At 48.7% G+C, this 15,908-nt stretch overlaps 7 protein-coding genes across 7 annotated transcripts; 3 read left to right on the forward strand and 4 right to left on the reverse strand.

The window, feature by feature from the left end:
- Nucleotides 1–164: 164 nt before the first annotated feature.
- On the forward strand, nt 165–1,223 carry LTR64_005523 (uncharacterized protein; the record flags this gene model as incomplete). Its single annotated transcript, XM_064899861.1, has 2 exons — nt 165–659; nt 702–1,223. The coding sequence occupies 2 exons, from the start codon at nt 165–167 to the stop codon at nt 1,221–1,223; spliced, it is 1,017 nt and encodes a 338-aa protein (XP_064753173.1).
- Nucleotides 1,224–2,485: 1,262 nt separating this feature from the next.
- On the forward strand, nt 2,486–3,579 carry LTR64_005524 (uncharacterized protein; the record flags this gene model as incomplete). Its single annotated transcript, XM_064899862.1, has 2 exons — nt 2,486–2,644; nt 2,698–3,579. 2 exons carry the CDS (start codon nt 2,486–2,488, stop codon nt 3,577–3,579), a joined length of 1,041 nt encoding a protein of 346 aa, XP_064753174.1.
- Nucleotides 3,580–3,633: 54 nt separating this feature from the next.
- Nucleotides 3,634–4,242, reverse strand: SEC22 (SNAP receptor; the record flags this gene model as incomplete). The annotated part of the gene is made up of 2 exons (XM_064899863.1): nt 3,634–4,061; nt 4,134–4,242. 2 exons carry the CDS (start codon nt 4,240–4,242, stop codon nt 3,634–3,636), a joined length of 537 nt encoding a protein of 178 aa, XP_064753175.1.
- A 2,072-nt stretch (nt 4,243–6,314) lies between these two features.
- Nucleotides 6,315–8,461, reverse strand: LTR64_005526 (uncharacterized protein; the record flags this gene model as incomplete). The annotated part of the gene is made up of 2 exons (XM_064899864.1): nt 6,315–7,938; nt 8,112–8,461. The coding sequence occupies 2 exons, from the start codon at nt 8,459–8,461 to the stop codon at nt 6,315–6,317; spliced, it is 1,974 nt and encodes a 657-aa protein (XP_064753176.1).
- Nucleotides 8,462–10,652: 2,191 nt separating this feature from the next.
- On the forward strand, nt 10,653–12,297 carry YVH1 (tyrosine protein phosphatase yvh1; the record flags this gene model as incomplete). The annotated part of the gene is made up of 3 exons (XM_064899865.1): nt 10,653–10,702; nt 10,835–11,116; nt 11,340–12,297. 3 exons carry the CDS (start codon nt 10,653–10,655, stop codon nt 12,295–12,297), a joined length of 1,290 nt encoding a protein of 429 aa, XP_064753177.1.
- A 95-nt stretch (nt 12,298–12,392) lies between these two features.
- On the reverse strand, nt 12,393–13,062 carry LTR64_005528 (uncharacterized protein; the record flags this gene model as incomplete). Its single annotated transcript, XM_064899866.1, has 4 exons — nt 12,393–12,510; nt 12,568–12,641; nt 12,705–12,889; nt 13,044–13,062. The coding sequence occupies 4 exons, from the start codon at nt 13,060–13,062 to the stop codon at nt 12,393–12,395; spliced, it is 396 nt and encodes a 131-aa protein (XP_064753178.1).
- Nucleotides 13,063–14,857: 1,795 nt separating this feature from the next.
- LTR64_005529 (uncharacterized protein) lies at nt 14,858–15,532 on the reverse strand (the record flags this gene model as incomplete). Its single annotated transcript, XM_064899867.1, has 1 exon — nt 14,858–15,532. The coding sequence occupies one exon, from the start codon at nt 15,530–15,532 to the stop codon at nt 14,858–14,860; it is 675 nt and encodes a 224-aa protein (XP_064753179.1).
- Between the last annotated feature and the right edge of the window lie 376 nt (nt 15,533–15,908).

A 15,908-nucleotide genomic window follows, 5' to 3' on the forward strand; every position in this document is an offset into this window, starting at 1 on the left:
CCTGGCATGTATCTTCTGCTGCGCATGCTATTGAGGAGTTGAGGCAGCTTATGCCTCGCTTGCCACACAGTCTTGTTCATCGTGCAGCTCGTATCAATCGTCAGCTTCCTCTACTGCTACGAGAATGTCGTAACCTCGATTCAGCACAGAACGAACTACGATGGATGAAAGAAGCCATACTTCAGAATGACCTTGGGATTGACGAACAGGATTGGAACATCAATCAGTCAACAATATGGCAGCCATCAAGCCTGACCGGCAAGAAACTTGAGAATTATGTCAAGCGACGGGCAAGAGGTGAACCTCTCCAGTATATTCTTGGAACACAGCCATTCGGAGAGCTGGAAATCAAGTGCAGACCGAATGTCCTAATACCACGATGGGATACAGAAGTCTATACTGCTCAAATTGCTCGTCTGGTGAAGCGTGATCTAGCTGTGCTGAAGACAGAAAGCTTCAGAATTGCAGATATCTGCACGGGAAGTGGTTGTATCGCATTGCTCCTCCACTCGTTACTCGAGAGTTCAGACGCGGCCGTGACCAACGGTGGACCTTATGTCTGGGGATTTGATGTCTCTCAGCATGCGCTCGCCCTGGCCAAAGACAACCTGAGACACAATATTCGCCTTGGGAAGCTTCACCAGCAAGCTGCAACAGAAGTAAGATTCGAGCACATGGACGTTCTATCACTCGCGAAGCAGTCAGTAACAGTGATTCGTTCCAACTTGTCCAAACGCTTGGTCGAGATCTCCAATCCTTCTGATGTGCTCTTCGATGTTATTGTGTCAAATCCACCCTACATATCACCCAACGACTTCAGAATAGGAGGTACGACAACCAAAAGCGTCCGCAAGTTCGAGCCGAGACTTGCCCTGGTTCCTCCAAGTATATTCTTGGATGAAGTTGTTGACCAAGCTGATCAATTCTACGTCGCTCTTCTTCGTATAGCTGTAGCCGCCAAGACAAGATTGCTGGTGATGGAGATTGGTGATACAGAGCAAGCTTTGCGTGTGAGAGAACTGTGCAGGAACGTGAACGACCATCTTGTTGAGATGAGCGATCGTCCGGCGAAGACCGTTGTGGAAATCTGGAGCGACGACGGTGGTGTCATTCGTGATGATGAAGCAGCACCTGCTGCTGGATCTGTGACATCGAGGACAAGCTCTCAATCAGAAGAAAAGGCTGAATATAGAGCTGTGGCAGTGTGGTTCTCCGTAAACTGAATCAACACATTCTCAGAACCCACGTAGGCTGTGAGAATATGAACCTATGATTTCCCAGTCAGCTCATCTGAAGCTATTCAAACCCGTCTCTTTTCGCGCTCTGCAGAGACTGCCTTAGACCATACCAACCTGCTACCTCGTAGGACTCAACGGCCTATTAAATCCACCCACACGATTCATATACTGCCTATACTCCGTCTTCTTCTCCTTTCTCACATAATAAATCTGATTCCCCGGAACCTTCGTATTCTTTGTACTCCTAAAGCCTCCAAATCCCATGACATGCTTCATCACTGCCTCGGGATCATCATCGTCAATGTCTTTAATGTCCATCTTTTCATCATCAAGTTTCTTTGGCTCGATCTTAGGTTGTGTTGTCGAAATCCCGTTCGTCTTTGAGGGTGGTAGTCTATCGTGGTTATTACCACTGCGTGAAGAAGGATGTGGTGGGAGTGGTGAACGTGTACGTTTCGAACCGGCAGTAGTATCGCCATTCCTGTGTGGTGAGCGTGAATGAGACCGTGACCTGGAATATCGTCGTGATTTATGGTCTCGTTCCCTGTTGTCCCTGCGACTTCTTCCTCCGTCGCCGTGTCTGTCCCTGTCCCTGTCTCTATCCCTGTCTCTGTACGATCTACCATCCCGATCACGGCTTCGATCTCTCCTGTTGTGTTTATCCCTCGTAGGCGACCGCGACCGCGACCTTTTCCGCTTGCGATTGTCGTAGTCGCGGGTATCTTTTCGGCGGTTGTCGTAGCCGTTGCTTCTGTGGTCTTCGTGAGGAGGTCGTGGGGATCGTGGGGACGATGTGCTCTTTATGTCTGCTTCTCGGTCGTCGCGCCGTGGTCGTTTTGCGGGCGGTTCGTCCATGCCTCGTTCGCGCTTGCTTGCTTGCTGGCTTCCCTGCCTGCTTCTTCTCAGATTTGTTGTGAGGCTTCAGTACTGCTGGCGAATTCAGGAGGTATGATCAGCAGTAAACAGCAATTTCGATTTAAGTTGGGTTTTGTGTGGACGAATATTGAGTAGGCCAGTCGCTCCGAGGCACAGTCGCTGTCGTGTTGCAACTTGCAAGAAAAGTGGTGCGGATCGGGCAAATGACGGAGTGCGATCATCAAACGAATTTCAGCCTTGAATTTATTGACCAGGTCACGAACGTAAAAAAATGCACCACTTCCTATGTTCGACCAGTTCGCTCTCTATAGTATAGATGAGTACCGAGTTGTGACAAACGCACTACATGCTCTATAGAGTCCCAGCGAACCATGGCGCATACAAATTCATCACATAGGAGGACTCATAACATTCTGTTGATATCGAAGCTACTCAACCAGAGAGAAGGTGCTTCGCCTTTCACCTTAGTGCTTGATAACCTGGAGCAACCTGCGAAGCCTCTATTGAAAGAGTTCATTCGCCGAGCTAATGTAACATATTGCTTCCGCCCTCCTGATACTGATAATCCTGCTGACATTCTTAGTCCTCAAAAAGTCATGTCGTGTTCTTAGCCTTCGAGACAGCTCGTACACCTCCTGGCATCGACACTTTCATCCCTTGCTGGAACAAGAATGTTCAGCAGATTGTGCAAGCTGTCCGATCAGCCATCACGTCTGCTGTCAAGCGATGTCTCATTGTCATTGATGGTCTGAATGCGCTATGCAAGATGTCAGCACAGCCCAGATCGACTCTAGACCTGACGTCCTTCTTGATGTCCTTATTGCAACCGCCTCAACAAACGCCACAGAATTCACCATCACTAGTGGCAGTGTACCACCAAGACATGCCGTTACATACTTCTGCCAACCCATACTCCCCTGGTCCGTTATCGCTGCTGGAGTACAGCGCCACAACGATCATGACGGTGCACTCTCTATCCATCTTACTTGCGGAAAAGCAAGCAAAGGAGAAAAGTCTCGGTGCGCCATTATTTGGTCTGGCAGAACAGAAAGAAGGGCTAGTTGTTGGTCTGAAGCCTCAAGCCAGGTCGATCCCTAGTGACCAACGGGGAATCGTCATTCAGCTCGAGCATCGTCGCAGAAGTGGACGTGGTCTCCTGGAGTGGTATTTTCTGCCGCAGAGGCTTCCTTCAAAACCATATAGCGCGTCTTCAAAGGAGCCTGTATTGCTGCTTGATGATCATCCTCTGTTCAGAAAGCCGGAATTAGTGCCCGAAACCACAGATCAGGACTTGGCTGGGGTGACTTTTGAGCTCAACTTGACGACGCGACAGCGCATGGAGCGTGACGGCGTCGTCCTGCCATATTTTGATGCACAGAAAGCTGGAGGTGGTGGTGAAGGTGGCAGGATTCTGTATGATATGGGTGCGGAGGATGATTTCGACGAGGAAGAGGACGAGATTTGACGTAGGGCAAATTCTTCGAAACCATACGTCTTCTCGTGATCGAAACGCAGCCCTTCAGAAGAACCTCCACCACAAGAAGAAAATGATGACGAGCCCTAAGCCAGCAAAAGGCCCATACTGCTTGAGCATCAGCTCCCAATTGATCCTCACTGCTGCCCTCCTGTACTTCTTGCTGTCCTCTCGTAGCCGTCCACTCATCTCGCCCATTTTCTCCAGACTGTCACCTCTGTAAAGCAAGTCCTCAATATTCTTGGTCATAACCTTAGTTACATCCTTGAGCTCATCATTTAATTTGTCCAAGTTACTGCTCGCTCTCGCATCCTGGTATGTTTTCTTGGTTTTCTGTATGAAGCCATCAAATTCAACGTAGGCATATGGTCTTAAGGTGGCAGAAAGGTACTGCCCGGAAGGATAGATTGTGGTGAACTCCTGCGCAAGGTCGGAGAGGTATGTGAACGCCAATTTCTTTGGGTATGACTTGTCTGTAATGCACAGAAAGCATACACTATCGCGAATAAGGTAGTAGAGGTTATATGGCCCAGACTCAATCATACATTCTGCAGCTGAATTGCGATTTAAGCGGCGGAAGATCAGTTTCGCCTGCGATTTCACCTCAGCAAGCTCGTTTTCTGTCTGTTCGTCGTCGACTGACGCTGAGAGCATAAGGCCATCTATTCGTGCTAGGTTTGTTGTCAGCTGGCATGCCGGCTTTTGAGAGGGGCAGAGGTATTGTACCTATTTGTGTGGAAGCTATCCCTGAGACCACCATCTTGACGGCTGATTAGGGGATGAGCTATGCTTGTTCTTGAAGAAGAAGTTGAAAATATCGTCCTGCCTGCAAGGAAGGGCGTATTTAGACAAGCAGAGGCAGTCGAAGGTCGTAATATTCTATTTACTTTGCGATCGAGTATCAGGACAACTGGACTTTTGGCTGCATCGTCATCGGGCTGCTCCTGCCCATCTCGCGGCACGTGTCGAACGCGCTCAGACACGGTTGTACCTGACATAATCCACCCTACCAATCAACACAACGCTTTTCACCTTTGACTCTCCCGGAATCCTATGTGTAGAGAACAAACCAACACGGTTCCAGGCATTACAATTTCAGTCGTGATATGACACAGACACACCCCTGCTCGACGGTTCACAACTTGGACTATACAACACACGACGTGGCTTTCATTTTGATATCGTCGACTTCGTCCAGCTCCCACGTTTCTGAACCATGGCCTCTTTAACGATGTTACAACCACGAGAATTTTGTGATCTGACCGGTATATATCCTAGGGCAGATGCAGGCTGCTTATCATCGAGAATGCTGGCTGTTATCTGGTAGCTATTCAGATGGCAACATTCTTCCGCCAAATTCACCAAACAAATCACACCAACGGATCGATATGAGGGGATCATCGCTCAGAAGAGCCTCTACTGTTTGAGTACGCACTCTGGTCTGACCGCAGCTGTAGGAGCAATTCAACTAGGTCGACGTACACCACATCCGTGCACTTCCTCTTACAGGTAGTCATTCATGCATGCGAATCCCATCAGGTGCTGAACTAGGCGCCTTGAAGCAGAAGAGACAAACTGAATTCTGGCCAAAATCCACTTTTCACTTTGAATTAATCAGCAGATGTTCGTCTCTATACAAATGGGCACGCATTTCCTGCAAGAGTAAGTTCAAACAAAGGGACAGAGGGCGTGGTACAAGCTCGCCAAGCATGTCGGCTAAAAAAAGCTCATAAAAGCTTTTCAAGTAGCTCGTTCACGCATTGAATTTCGACATGCATTCAAGAGCGCAGCTGTCAGCTCTGCACAGCAAGACCATTGACCACTCATATGCATTAGTGGTCCGCCAATCTACCCAATTATATGACGACCAGATCACAGCGTCTCGTCTATCGGGGTGTCGGGCCTTAGTATAATATCTAAGCGTGATATCAAACACACCGCAGCACGGTTGTGATTCCATGGCTGCCGTTGCTATTATAGGTAAGTTGGTAAGGGTTATGTGCTGACCGCTATCACTGTTGCTCTCGACACTGGACGACGTTCACAGCCACTCCTGTTCCCAGTTGACTGGCGATCTCGAAAAAAAGCGAAACAAAGAATCTTCGGTCAGAATACACAACATCGATGGCGATACTGCGGACTGGAGAACGTACCGGTACTGTGCGTGTGAAATCCATGTATCAGGTCAAATCCTTCAGTCACTGTAATTCTGCTAATGCAGTCCTGTGCTCTCTCCATCCTTCGACCGGCGCAATTCAACACTGGAGCAGGAGTCCAGCTACGTGTGCCACTCTTGGGCTATAATGTCATTATCCTTCATGCAGCGGAATTCCGATGCCAAAACGCTTGCTCGTTCACGAACCTAGTCATCTTGCAGGTTCGTTTTATGTAGGTCGACCTTAGTAGTGGCTAATCAAATCATTTGGCCCTTCCGTGTCCTGCACGAGAAAACCACAAGCGGCTTCGGCTCGAGGAGCGCCCGTGCTGCATGATTAGGCTCTTTTCAGGCCGCCTGCCGCACTGACTGGGGCAGGCACCATGTGGAGGACTGTTCTGCAGCCAAGCGAATGCTAGAGAAGCTATCAAAGCACCGTCATTGCCTGTATCAGCACGCTTTATTCTGGCTCTTGACACTAGACGCTTGCCGAGGGAGAACGAGGATCATATTGTAGGTCCACGGTTCTGTATTTGAGTGTGGATGTCAAACCCAACTGGAAAGTCATCCTTCATGGCTCTTCGTAATTCTCGTCAATCGTTTCCACTCCGAATGAAGGTGCATCAGAAGGATTTGCCAAATTGCCCTGTCGGCGATGCAAGCTGCCACTTTGCGAGTGTTCACTGGCTGTTGGTGATAAGACTCCAGAGTCGGATGACGTCTCTTCGCGCTGACAGCTGCTTTCTAATATGTTTGTCCATCTTCCACTCTTGCCTGCATGACTGTGTTTGAGATGCTGTCGAAAGTGATCGGCTCGAAAGAATTTCTTGGTCGAGTTGCACTCGCCAAATTTATGCACATTGGTCAGATGCTCGATCCGGTTTTCCCAATCCGGAGGCTGATTGGCAAACTCTTTACCACAGAAGCCGCATAAGTCTAAAGTTGAGCAATCAGGACTCGACACAGGTGAGGGGTGAAAGGCGGCCTGATACGTGGATATTGCAGCACAAGACCATGACTGTCTGCGTAGGTGTAGGGAGTTCTGGTGTCTTTCAGCTTCGTTTTTGTTTTTGAATCGGTTGTTGCAATAAGCACATGTGTACTGTTTCTCGTTTTCGTGATTTAGCAGCTGCTGTTCCGTGTCGAACTTCTTGGGCTTCTTGGGACAACAAGCACATAGATAATGGCCACCAATGCGTGATGGCACTGTGCGCGAATCATTCACTGTAGCTTGTAGCAATGTTCCACCAACAAATGGTCGGCTATCGTGCTTCTGCAACGACACGACAGCTGCTGAGGGTCGGTCTGAGAGGTTGGTATATAACGGATTCGCGTCTTGGCTATCCTTCAAGTAAATCTGACTTGTCTTTCTGCCTTCACGGCTCCCTGATGCTCCTGGCATCAACGATATACTCGACGATGACACACTCGTTAGACTCGAACGATCTGAGACTAAGAAAGATGACGTGGTAGAATCGGAATCGGTAGTAGTAGCGTTCGATGTAATCGATCCCACATGATGAGACGAAAAGAGCGATGTACTCGGCATCATATCTGTCGTTTGAAGTCGAGCTAGACCATGTTCTGCTCTTCCAGATCGAGCGTCTGCCGTAGGCGGTGAGATGGCTCTCCTCTTGGTGCCATAATGCAAGGTCATCTCATTAGCCTGTTCGTTGAGGCGAAGTCTACTGAAGGCAGGTTCATCACCAGTAGACCGTGCGTCACTCATCGATGTTGCTGAATCATAACTTCCACGTTGCGATCGAGTCCGAGTGTCTTCACGGCTTCGTGTCGGAGCCAGACGTGGCCGTGAGTTGATGTCGCTCTTTGCCGAGCTCGATAGACGGCGAGGGTTTGTTAGTCGCGGCAGTTGTTCTGAGCTGGTAGCGATAGGAGTCAAACGATATCCTTGCCAATTCGATACCGAGCTGGGAGACAGCGCTGAAGCAGGACTGGTGTTCCAGCGTATGAGAGGCTCCATCGACGGCGATGGTTGTTGACTATGTCGAGGCGGGATAGAAGGAGTGTTCGGCTGAATCGAACCCCTGCGATGTGTAATCACAGAAACGTTGGTTGGTGATGTTGCTGTGCGAGATGTTGGACTTGGTTTGCCGATCTTCGACAGAATATGCTTGTCATAAGCATGAGTCGACTGGTGATGTGTTTGTTGTGCTAGAGGATTTTCTCCATGTAACCTGTTCAAAAGAAATTCAGTATAAGCCCAATCAGTCTGTGGGCCATGCTGAACGAGAACTTGGAAATCTACAGGGTTTCAAACACTCGCCGTCGAGCAAAGAGCAAACCGATGTGATGATGAGAGTCAGAAAGCAGTATTTTAGAACCATGCGCGTATGTGGTCTTTACTCACCTTTGTTGCATGCTAGACGACATAGAATTCCTCGTAGGCGACGCAAGTGTATTGTCTGATGCAGCGAAACTCGCATGACTCACCCCACGAATAGGAGGCATTCTACTCGACGTGTAGCCATCGTCGAGGTCCATCTCAATGTCCTCATCTTCCTTACCAACATGAGGGTGTGATTGACCAGTCAACAAAGTCGAGCCCAGCTTGAGCCGTGGTAATATAGCATTTTCCCCTGAGATGTCTTCGTTCTGGCACTCCCATGCAAGATCGAATCCCTGGTCAAGATCATTGTTGTATCTTGGAGGCGGCAGAGGTGGAGGAACATCCTCTGGATGAGAACCAGGTATAGGCATATTCGGACTTGCTTGGCCCAATCTGAAAGTATTTACTGGACGAGGACGTCGAAATCTCAAAGAGCCGGACGTCGCGTCGAGGAGCGGCGAGGCTGTCAACGATCTGTGTGGTATGTCCATCTTCTCCGTGACCTGTTGCGAATGATCTCCCGAAGTACTGACCGTTCAAACAACATCTGCTCGCGCAAAATCTGAGACACTTTGTGGCAATCAAGATGGCGACCAAATAGATTTACCACATATGTGGCCAGGATTCAGCTGAGTGGCACCAGGAGATTGACGAATGCCGGGAGTTTCTCGACAGGTTGACGCGCAGAAGAGGCAAATGCTTGCGCAAAAGAAGCTGAACCATGTAGAACAAAAGATCGATAGAGGTTGCCTCGCACTTAGCTCGGAAATCTTGTCATTGGATACCAACAGAAGACGTTGACCTGAGGTAGTGACGGGCCGGTGTTCTCTTGTCTCATTTGCTCTCTCTTCTCAATATGAATGTCGGCTCTACGTCAAGTAAGAGTGGAAGGACGGATGCGTGGTATGGGCGAATAGATTTGACCATGGCTGCCAAAGAAAAGCTAACTGCTGAGCTAACAGAGCAAGGACATCACAGGCATTCTGAGGGACTAAGATGCATGGTAGAATCACTGCATCAGGCGGGCGAATCGTCCTCGAGTGACGTGCCATGCCACCGGATGGTGCAGGTGGTTCTGCATTCGAGTGGGAGGAGACCAAGCAGCTCAGCCTTACTAGGGTAGTGGAGGATTTTCTGAGTTCAGGAGTGGCACTTGCCCGTGACCGGCATGTCCTAGTGGGACTATGGAGTCGAGGGAAGTCACAACCCTGCTAGCCTTGCATGGCCGTGTTCGGCCCTAAGCTGGCCGCAAGCTCATCGTTGAGGGTCACCTGCAGCAAGTGCTGTCGTGATCATTTCATATACACCATCTCACGATGATGTTGCCAAGGCCACCAACGTTGCAGTATGCAATACTTTGCTCGACTATCAGAAAACAATGAGTGCCAAGAAAAGTACTACCGATCCTTCAACTGCCTACAGAATATGGGAGGATAGTCGTTTGGCTAGCAATCACGAAGCTGCGGTATATACATGTATCGCTCGTTGGACATATTGTTTCACTGTACCCACTGAGAATTATCTGATCAGTGATGGAATTCAGGAAGAAGGTTACTATGGCAGGAAGGAAAGTATCTGTTCCTTGTTTGTTCTGTGTGGCTGCCATAAGTCCATATCTACGTTCAGCTTGAGTGACGAAGATGTGACCGATGCGACGGCGTAGTGAATATCGTACGACGCGATAGATGCACCCATGTTGTCCTCATGATGCTTATTTTTGCTCACCTTCTTGGCTCGATTGGACTCAAATGTAACCAACAGTATCCTGCCCACGCATTGTGATAGATCCTCAAGCGCAGCATTAACACGAACGGCAGTCGCAACGCTGACACAACCAATTGGTAATTGAGCGTTCACCCACATATCGCCAGGTGTATTCTAAAATTGGCAGACTTGCATCTTCCGCCACTCACTGCAAGGCGACATGATAGAGGATCACCCGGTTCAGAGGACTGATATTGTGGTAGCGCCATTGTCACTTGTACGAGGATGGGTAGCGGCATTCACGGACATGCGAGTGCTAAGTGTCTGTCTCGAAGTCAAGTCAGAAAGTTCGACAGTGCAGCGCAGTGCCGCTCAAGTGTGCGAATGAAATCTTGGCATGCTTGAAGGCAGTGAAACCACGTCTGCCATTCGCTGGTCCTCGAGTGGCGTTTTTGTAGGGCTGAGGCCCTCATTCGGTATCGGAGTGTCCATATGCACCGCCTCAGCTGGCTAAGGACCGTGAACGTCTCCAGTAGGAACCTGGCCTCCTCACATACAGTACTTGGTGTCTGACTAATCAAGTGCAAGCAAGCAGTAGTAGCAGATTTGCTTCTCACACACCGACATTCCATCGCGGCAAATTGGGAGTGCATCCTTGTTTAAGCTTCTTTGGAGGCACCACATGGGACGCTGAGATTGTGCAAAAAATATTACCCTGTTAGTTTATGTTTATACCTTGATGCCTGATGTGCCTCGGACGCACCGTGTCTGATTTGGCAAATCTTATGCTTCAAGTTGATTGCTTGAATCACTTCTTAGTACTTTTCTTATGCCACTTCGCAACAAGGCTCGCGCATCATGGAACCCACTCTCGACAAGTGTCCTGGTTACAACCTATATATTGGCGGGTACGTTGTGTTTTGCTGTTCCTATCATCCCTGTATGGACCGAAATCTTGGAAGACCTTGCCACAATTCTGCTTTCTACCAACACTTTCTTGCATATCGGGTGGCAGTATTGACCTGACTGTCATGATACAGATTCATTGGACTACGACGTCCGCAAGCTTTGAAAAATGCCAACATTACACATATAGTTTCCGTACTTGATTGGGAATTCAAAGACGATGCTCCACTGATCCGCGGTTACAAGCATTTCCATATACCTGTGGATGATGTTGAGGACGAGAACCTGCTCGAGTGGTTTCCGCGAAGCAATGCTTTCATACAGCAGGGTCTTGACTACAGGCCTGATCGTGGTCCCAATTCGAGCAGTGGCGTCAACAATCTTGATGAGAAGGGAAGTGGAGTTTATATTCACTGGTAAGCCTTGTCCATGCGTGGTGCTCTTGTGCCGCCTCCTACGACGATTGGGAGCCAGTCGAACTACGCAGTCCAGCCTCTGACGCGGCACGTGGTTGCCACTTATTTGAAATGTTCAATTCATTCTATTGGCGACCGGGATTACCGTTGAAGCAAAAGTCGATTGACATACTGTCAAAAAGCGCCATTCTTTCTGTCTCACTAGTACTAACATTTTTTCTAGCGCCATGGGCAAATCACGATCAGCAACTATTCTACTAGCATACCTACTGTGGTTATCTCGGCAAACCCCGCTAGCTCAAGGTTCCGAAATATCAGATATGGTAGCTTTACCACGCAAACCCTTGTCCGTGGTTGAAGCACTGCAATTACTCCGACAAGGAAGGCCAATCGCCGAGCCTAACGAGGGTTTCATGGACCAACTCCACATGTATGAGGACATGGGTTGTCCTACAACGGAGAAGGAACTAACAAATCACAAAATCTATCGTCGATGGATGAACAGACGGAAAGTCGAAGAGAGCCTCAGAACGATGCAGGCGCCAGAAATGGAAAACATAATTTTCGAGGATGAGCCGTTTGAGAAAGAAGCAAACACCTCGAGTAAAGAGAGGATGACAGAAATTGCACCTGGCATACTGGCTCCAGACGGCACTACCGAAGATAAAGCTCGACAACATCCACATTTGCAAGCCATGTCGCAAGTCAGCATCAAATGTCGAAAGTGCCGGCACGTGCTGGCCACCACACCTTTCGTCGTGGAGCACGAACCTCCTCCACACCGAGATCCAAATTCGCATGAACAGCCACATAAAGACGGCACACCTCTGCCGCCACCACAATGCGCCCACATCTTTCTGCATCCTTTGTCCTGGATGAAGGAAGTACTTGCGGAAGGAAAGATGGAAGGCAGATTGACCTGTCCGAACAAAAAGTGCGGTGCTAATGTGGGCAAGTTCGCTTGGACAGGCCTACGCTGTTCCTGTGGTGGTTGGGTAACTCCAGGTTTTGGTATTATCAGGACTAAGGTTGATGAAATCGTGAATCAACGTCGTCCAAGTCCGTCATCGTTTGCTAACAAGCCGAGCACGCAGTCTGCGGGTCAAGATACATCGTGTTCGACTGGGTCGACATCTGCTCTCCGTCATCCTCCAGGTTTGAAGTCCAAGGGCAATTTGTAGTCTGGCATGAAATCTATATCTACGCCCGATAGTATGGCGGGTTGCCTCCCAGTGGAAGTCTTACCATAATTTACCTCGTAATACAGTTCGTCCTGCTACGCCAAATTGCCTGTCGGGGCAGAAGGAAAGAACCCAGCACTGCTGACTCTTGCCGCTTCCCGCTTCGATCTCTCAATGTTCGATTTGCGGTCGAGTCGGATTTGGTAGAAATTTCTACAAACTCATTAGTCCCGCTCCTGACGACCTCTCCTGGAGGTGAAAGTTACACACCTGTGAAGTACATACTGTCGAGGTCCATCATCCGACGTTGCGCCAGTTGCCGCCTTCGAATCAAGCGCTTTCAGCTGTGATTGTCAATCGTTAGTAAAACAGCAAACCACCGCAAGCTCGACAAAGCCACAACACACCTTCTGATCCTTTTCTTCCTCCGCAACTTTCGCAGGATCGTCGACCTTTTTCACATCCTTTCCCTTCTTCTTCATCTTCTCCTCATACTCCTTGATGATAGCTTCCTTTTCCTTGGCAAGCTGTTCTTGCTTTTTCTTCTCGGCTTCGGCCTTCTCGTCGATGATAGGAGAGGCGAAGCCACGGTCTAATAGGTGTGAAGGACAAGTGTAGAAGAAGTCCTGTAGCGTTTGCCATTCAGCTTATTCGAACTTGGGGTTTTGCTTGGAATTGATTCAATGTATGCCGGATGATGGGTGGCCTACCTTGTTATCGGCTGTGATCAATACTTTCGTGCTTACTTTGTGGCATACGAAGCATGGCTTGCTGGCTGTTTCGGCTACTGTACGGAGATTGTATTCATTTGGAAATGATGGGTTGGCCATGATAATTGAGGCTGCAATACTTTGAGTGTGATGTGTGCACTGTCGTACTATCCAGTCGTCGCGTGGATAAATCTCATGGTCAATGACTCCTTTGCGACACACACTCGTTCATCGAAACGTCGGTACTCAATATAAAGTGTTTCAAGGAAACCACGTCGAAACATGTTCTTAATGCTCGTCGTAACATGAAGCACTGGTGGATACTACTGTTCCACTGTACGCTACTCCAATTACGGCTAAGCCTACTTGTTTATCTTGCGATTATCCATTCTCGCTCGCTCTTCTGCCTCCTCGAACATTACTTACTTTTCCAATTCATATTCTTGTTGAGCAAAGAGAAGATGGCGGAGCTGATTAGCAACTTCCACGTCTCTGTCACGAAGACTATTGTCAGGGGTAAGACAATATGATACACTACCGTGCAAGCGAAGTTGATGCAAACTATCCCAAATACAACTCTTATTAATAATGTCTACATCGAGCTGACACACGAGAATAGCAGAAGTGACGGACTACTGCACCCGTTGTGACTTTCCCACAAACGCTGAAATCTTACCACGATCGTCCATACTCTTCCACTTGTCCGACGAACATCTATAGATGACAGTAGAAGCGACTCTTCCAGCCTCCGCCTTGTACAGGCGAAAGATACAAATGAAAGAGAATTTCATGTTCCCTGCTCCTACTTCCACTTTCATCTCAACGATTGGCGCCACATTGACCTCCCAGAGTCTTTTTACAATGTCCATCTGCAACGTGTCAAAGCCACTTGCAGCCAACTTATTTAGCGCATCGTCAGATATATGCCGAATGAGAATATCCTCGCTAGCGAAGCCATATATGTAGTCATCAAAGAGTATCCTCGATGAACAGGCAACTACAACCCGGAGGTTAGGCAAAACTTGCAGGAGGTCAAGGTCGAAATTAGTAAAGCCGGAAAACCAACAATGAACAGTTGTGACTGAATGCAGGACCGAGCTGAGGGAGTTTTGTTTCACAAGGATACGCTGCTCTGGGGGAAGACAGGCACAATCGGTATTGAGCTTCCAGGATTTGCTTGTAACAGTTAGATACCCAGTGGAGAGCAGGCCGACAAACTTTCTAGAAGCCTCTCCGCGCGATAGCTCTCTCATATGCTTGTCGGTCTGATATAGTGAGGCCTGGAAGGCTGGCGATCGTCGTGCAGTGTATCGTACCTCCTGCTTACGTGTTCCGCTCTCGGCCTTACACACATGGTGTGCTGATTTGAACAGCTGGATAGACCAGTCGGGTATGCAAAATCGAACAATCAACGACTGTAGCTCCTCTGGGAGATCACGAAAACGAAAACAGGCGGGAGGACTGTCAAGCTCTGTCCGACCGAGGCTTGAGCTGGATCCCGGAAGCACTACTGGCAGGGCTTTCTCGATGTCCTTTACCAACGAGGTGGATTCGAGAGCACTCGCCATAGAACCAGTACTTGTAGAAGAATGATTTAGAAGGAGTCAATATTCCGCAAGAATTGATTTGGATGAGGCAATGTGTTTGGGATTGCATAATTGTTGTTCCCTATCCTCGTTGTTAAGTTGGCTACTGCTTCCGTACTGCTCATATCGCGGGGACGTCACGGGACTCGGAGTTCTGTCAATTTGACCTGGGCCCGAATATATTTCCGTTCGATAATACCTTATACAGGCGATCCACGCACAATTGTCAACGTGTATTGTAGGTCTCACCGAACAGTAGGAGACTCACGTCCCTTTGGGCAAATCTTCCACTGGTGTGACCTGTTTGACAACTCTTGCCGGCGCCCCGCGAACCACTGACCATGGGGGTACGTCCCTCGTAACAACTGATGCAGCTGAGACCGTAGAGCCTTTGCCGATAGTCACGCCTGGAAGAATCACGGCTTGACCGCCGACCCACACATCATCTTCAATCACGATAGGTCTTGTATACTCGATATCTTTACGCCGGCTTTCAACCTCTGTTTCGTGAGTGGCGGCATAAAGATGAACATTAGGTCCGAACATGACACGATCACCAATTTCCACTAGACCACAGTCGAGAATAATGCAACCAAAGTTTGCGAAGAAGCGAGATCCTATCCTGATATTTGAGCCGTAGTCACATATGAATGGTGGTTCGATAGTCGATTCTGGTCCCACAGCACCAAATATTTCTGGAAGCAACTTTCTTCGTGCTTCACATAGTCGACGAAAGTCCATGGTGGGGTCCTCATGTGGGAACCAGTTGTTGAACTTATGGCACCACGCTCGTGCTCTGAATCTACCTGCCTCCAGCTCGGACACGAAAGAATCGTAAAGCATGCCGGAGATCATCTTTTCGTACTCGTCGCACCAGGGTATATTGTTGAGTTGCTTTGCTTTCTCAATAGCACTTTGGTCTTTCTCTGTAGCTGCCATCGTTTGATATGGTTTTAGTTAGTGGTTGAGGTCAACAAGTCAGTAAGATGAGTAGTGAATCTGTTATATCAGAAGCAGCATCGAGATGTAGTGGTTCACTACCCTCTGATGTACCTTTTCGAGAAGTTCAGACGGTATCAAAACAACTGCGAAAACGTTTTAACAAGACCTCACAGATGACTATATACCAATGATCTGACAGAAAACGCGAGAGATCTCGCGATAAGCCGCCTGTGGGCGGAAAACTTCCCAGTCTGTGTACTTTTCCTGCAAGGAACTACGCTACTGCAGGTACAGCTTCCGACAGCTGTTGTTGGAAAGGATCACGACGCGTGACGTCACCTTGTTAGCGCGTCGCGGGACTAGATTAACTTCC

This window comes from Lithohypha guttulata, assembly GCF_036872675.1.
Source record: "Lithohypha guttulata strain CCFEE 5908 chromosome Unknown scaffold_4, whole genome shotgun sequence".
In the NCBI taxonomy this organism is placed as follows: Eukaryota; Fungi; Ascomycota; class Eurotiomycetes; order Chaetothyriales; family Trichomeriaceae; genus Lithohypha; species Lithohypha guttulata.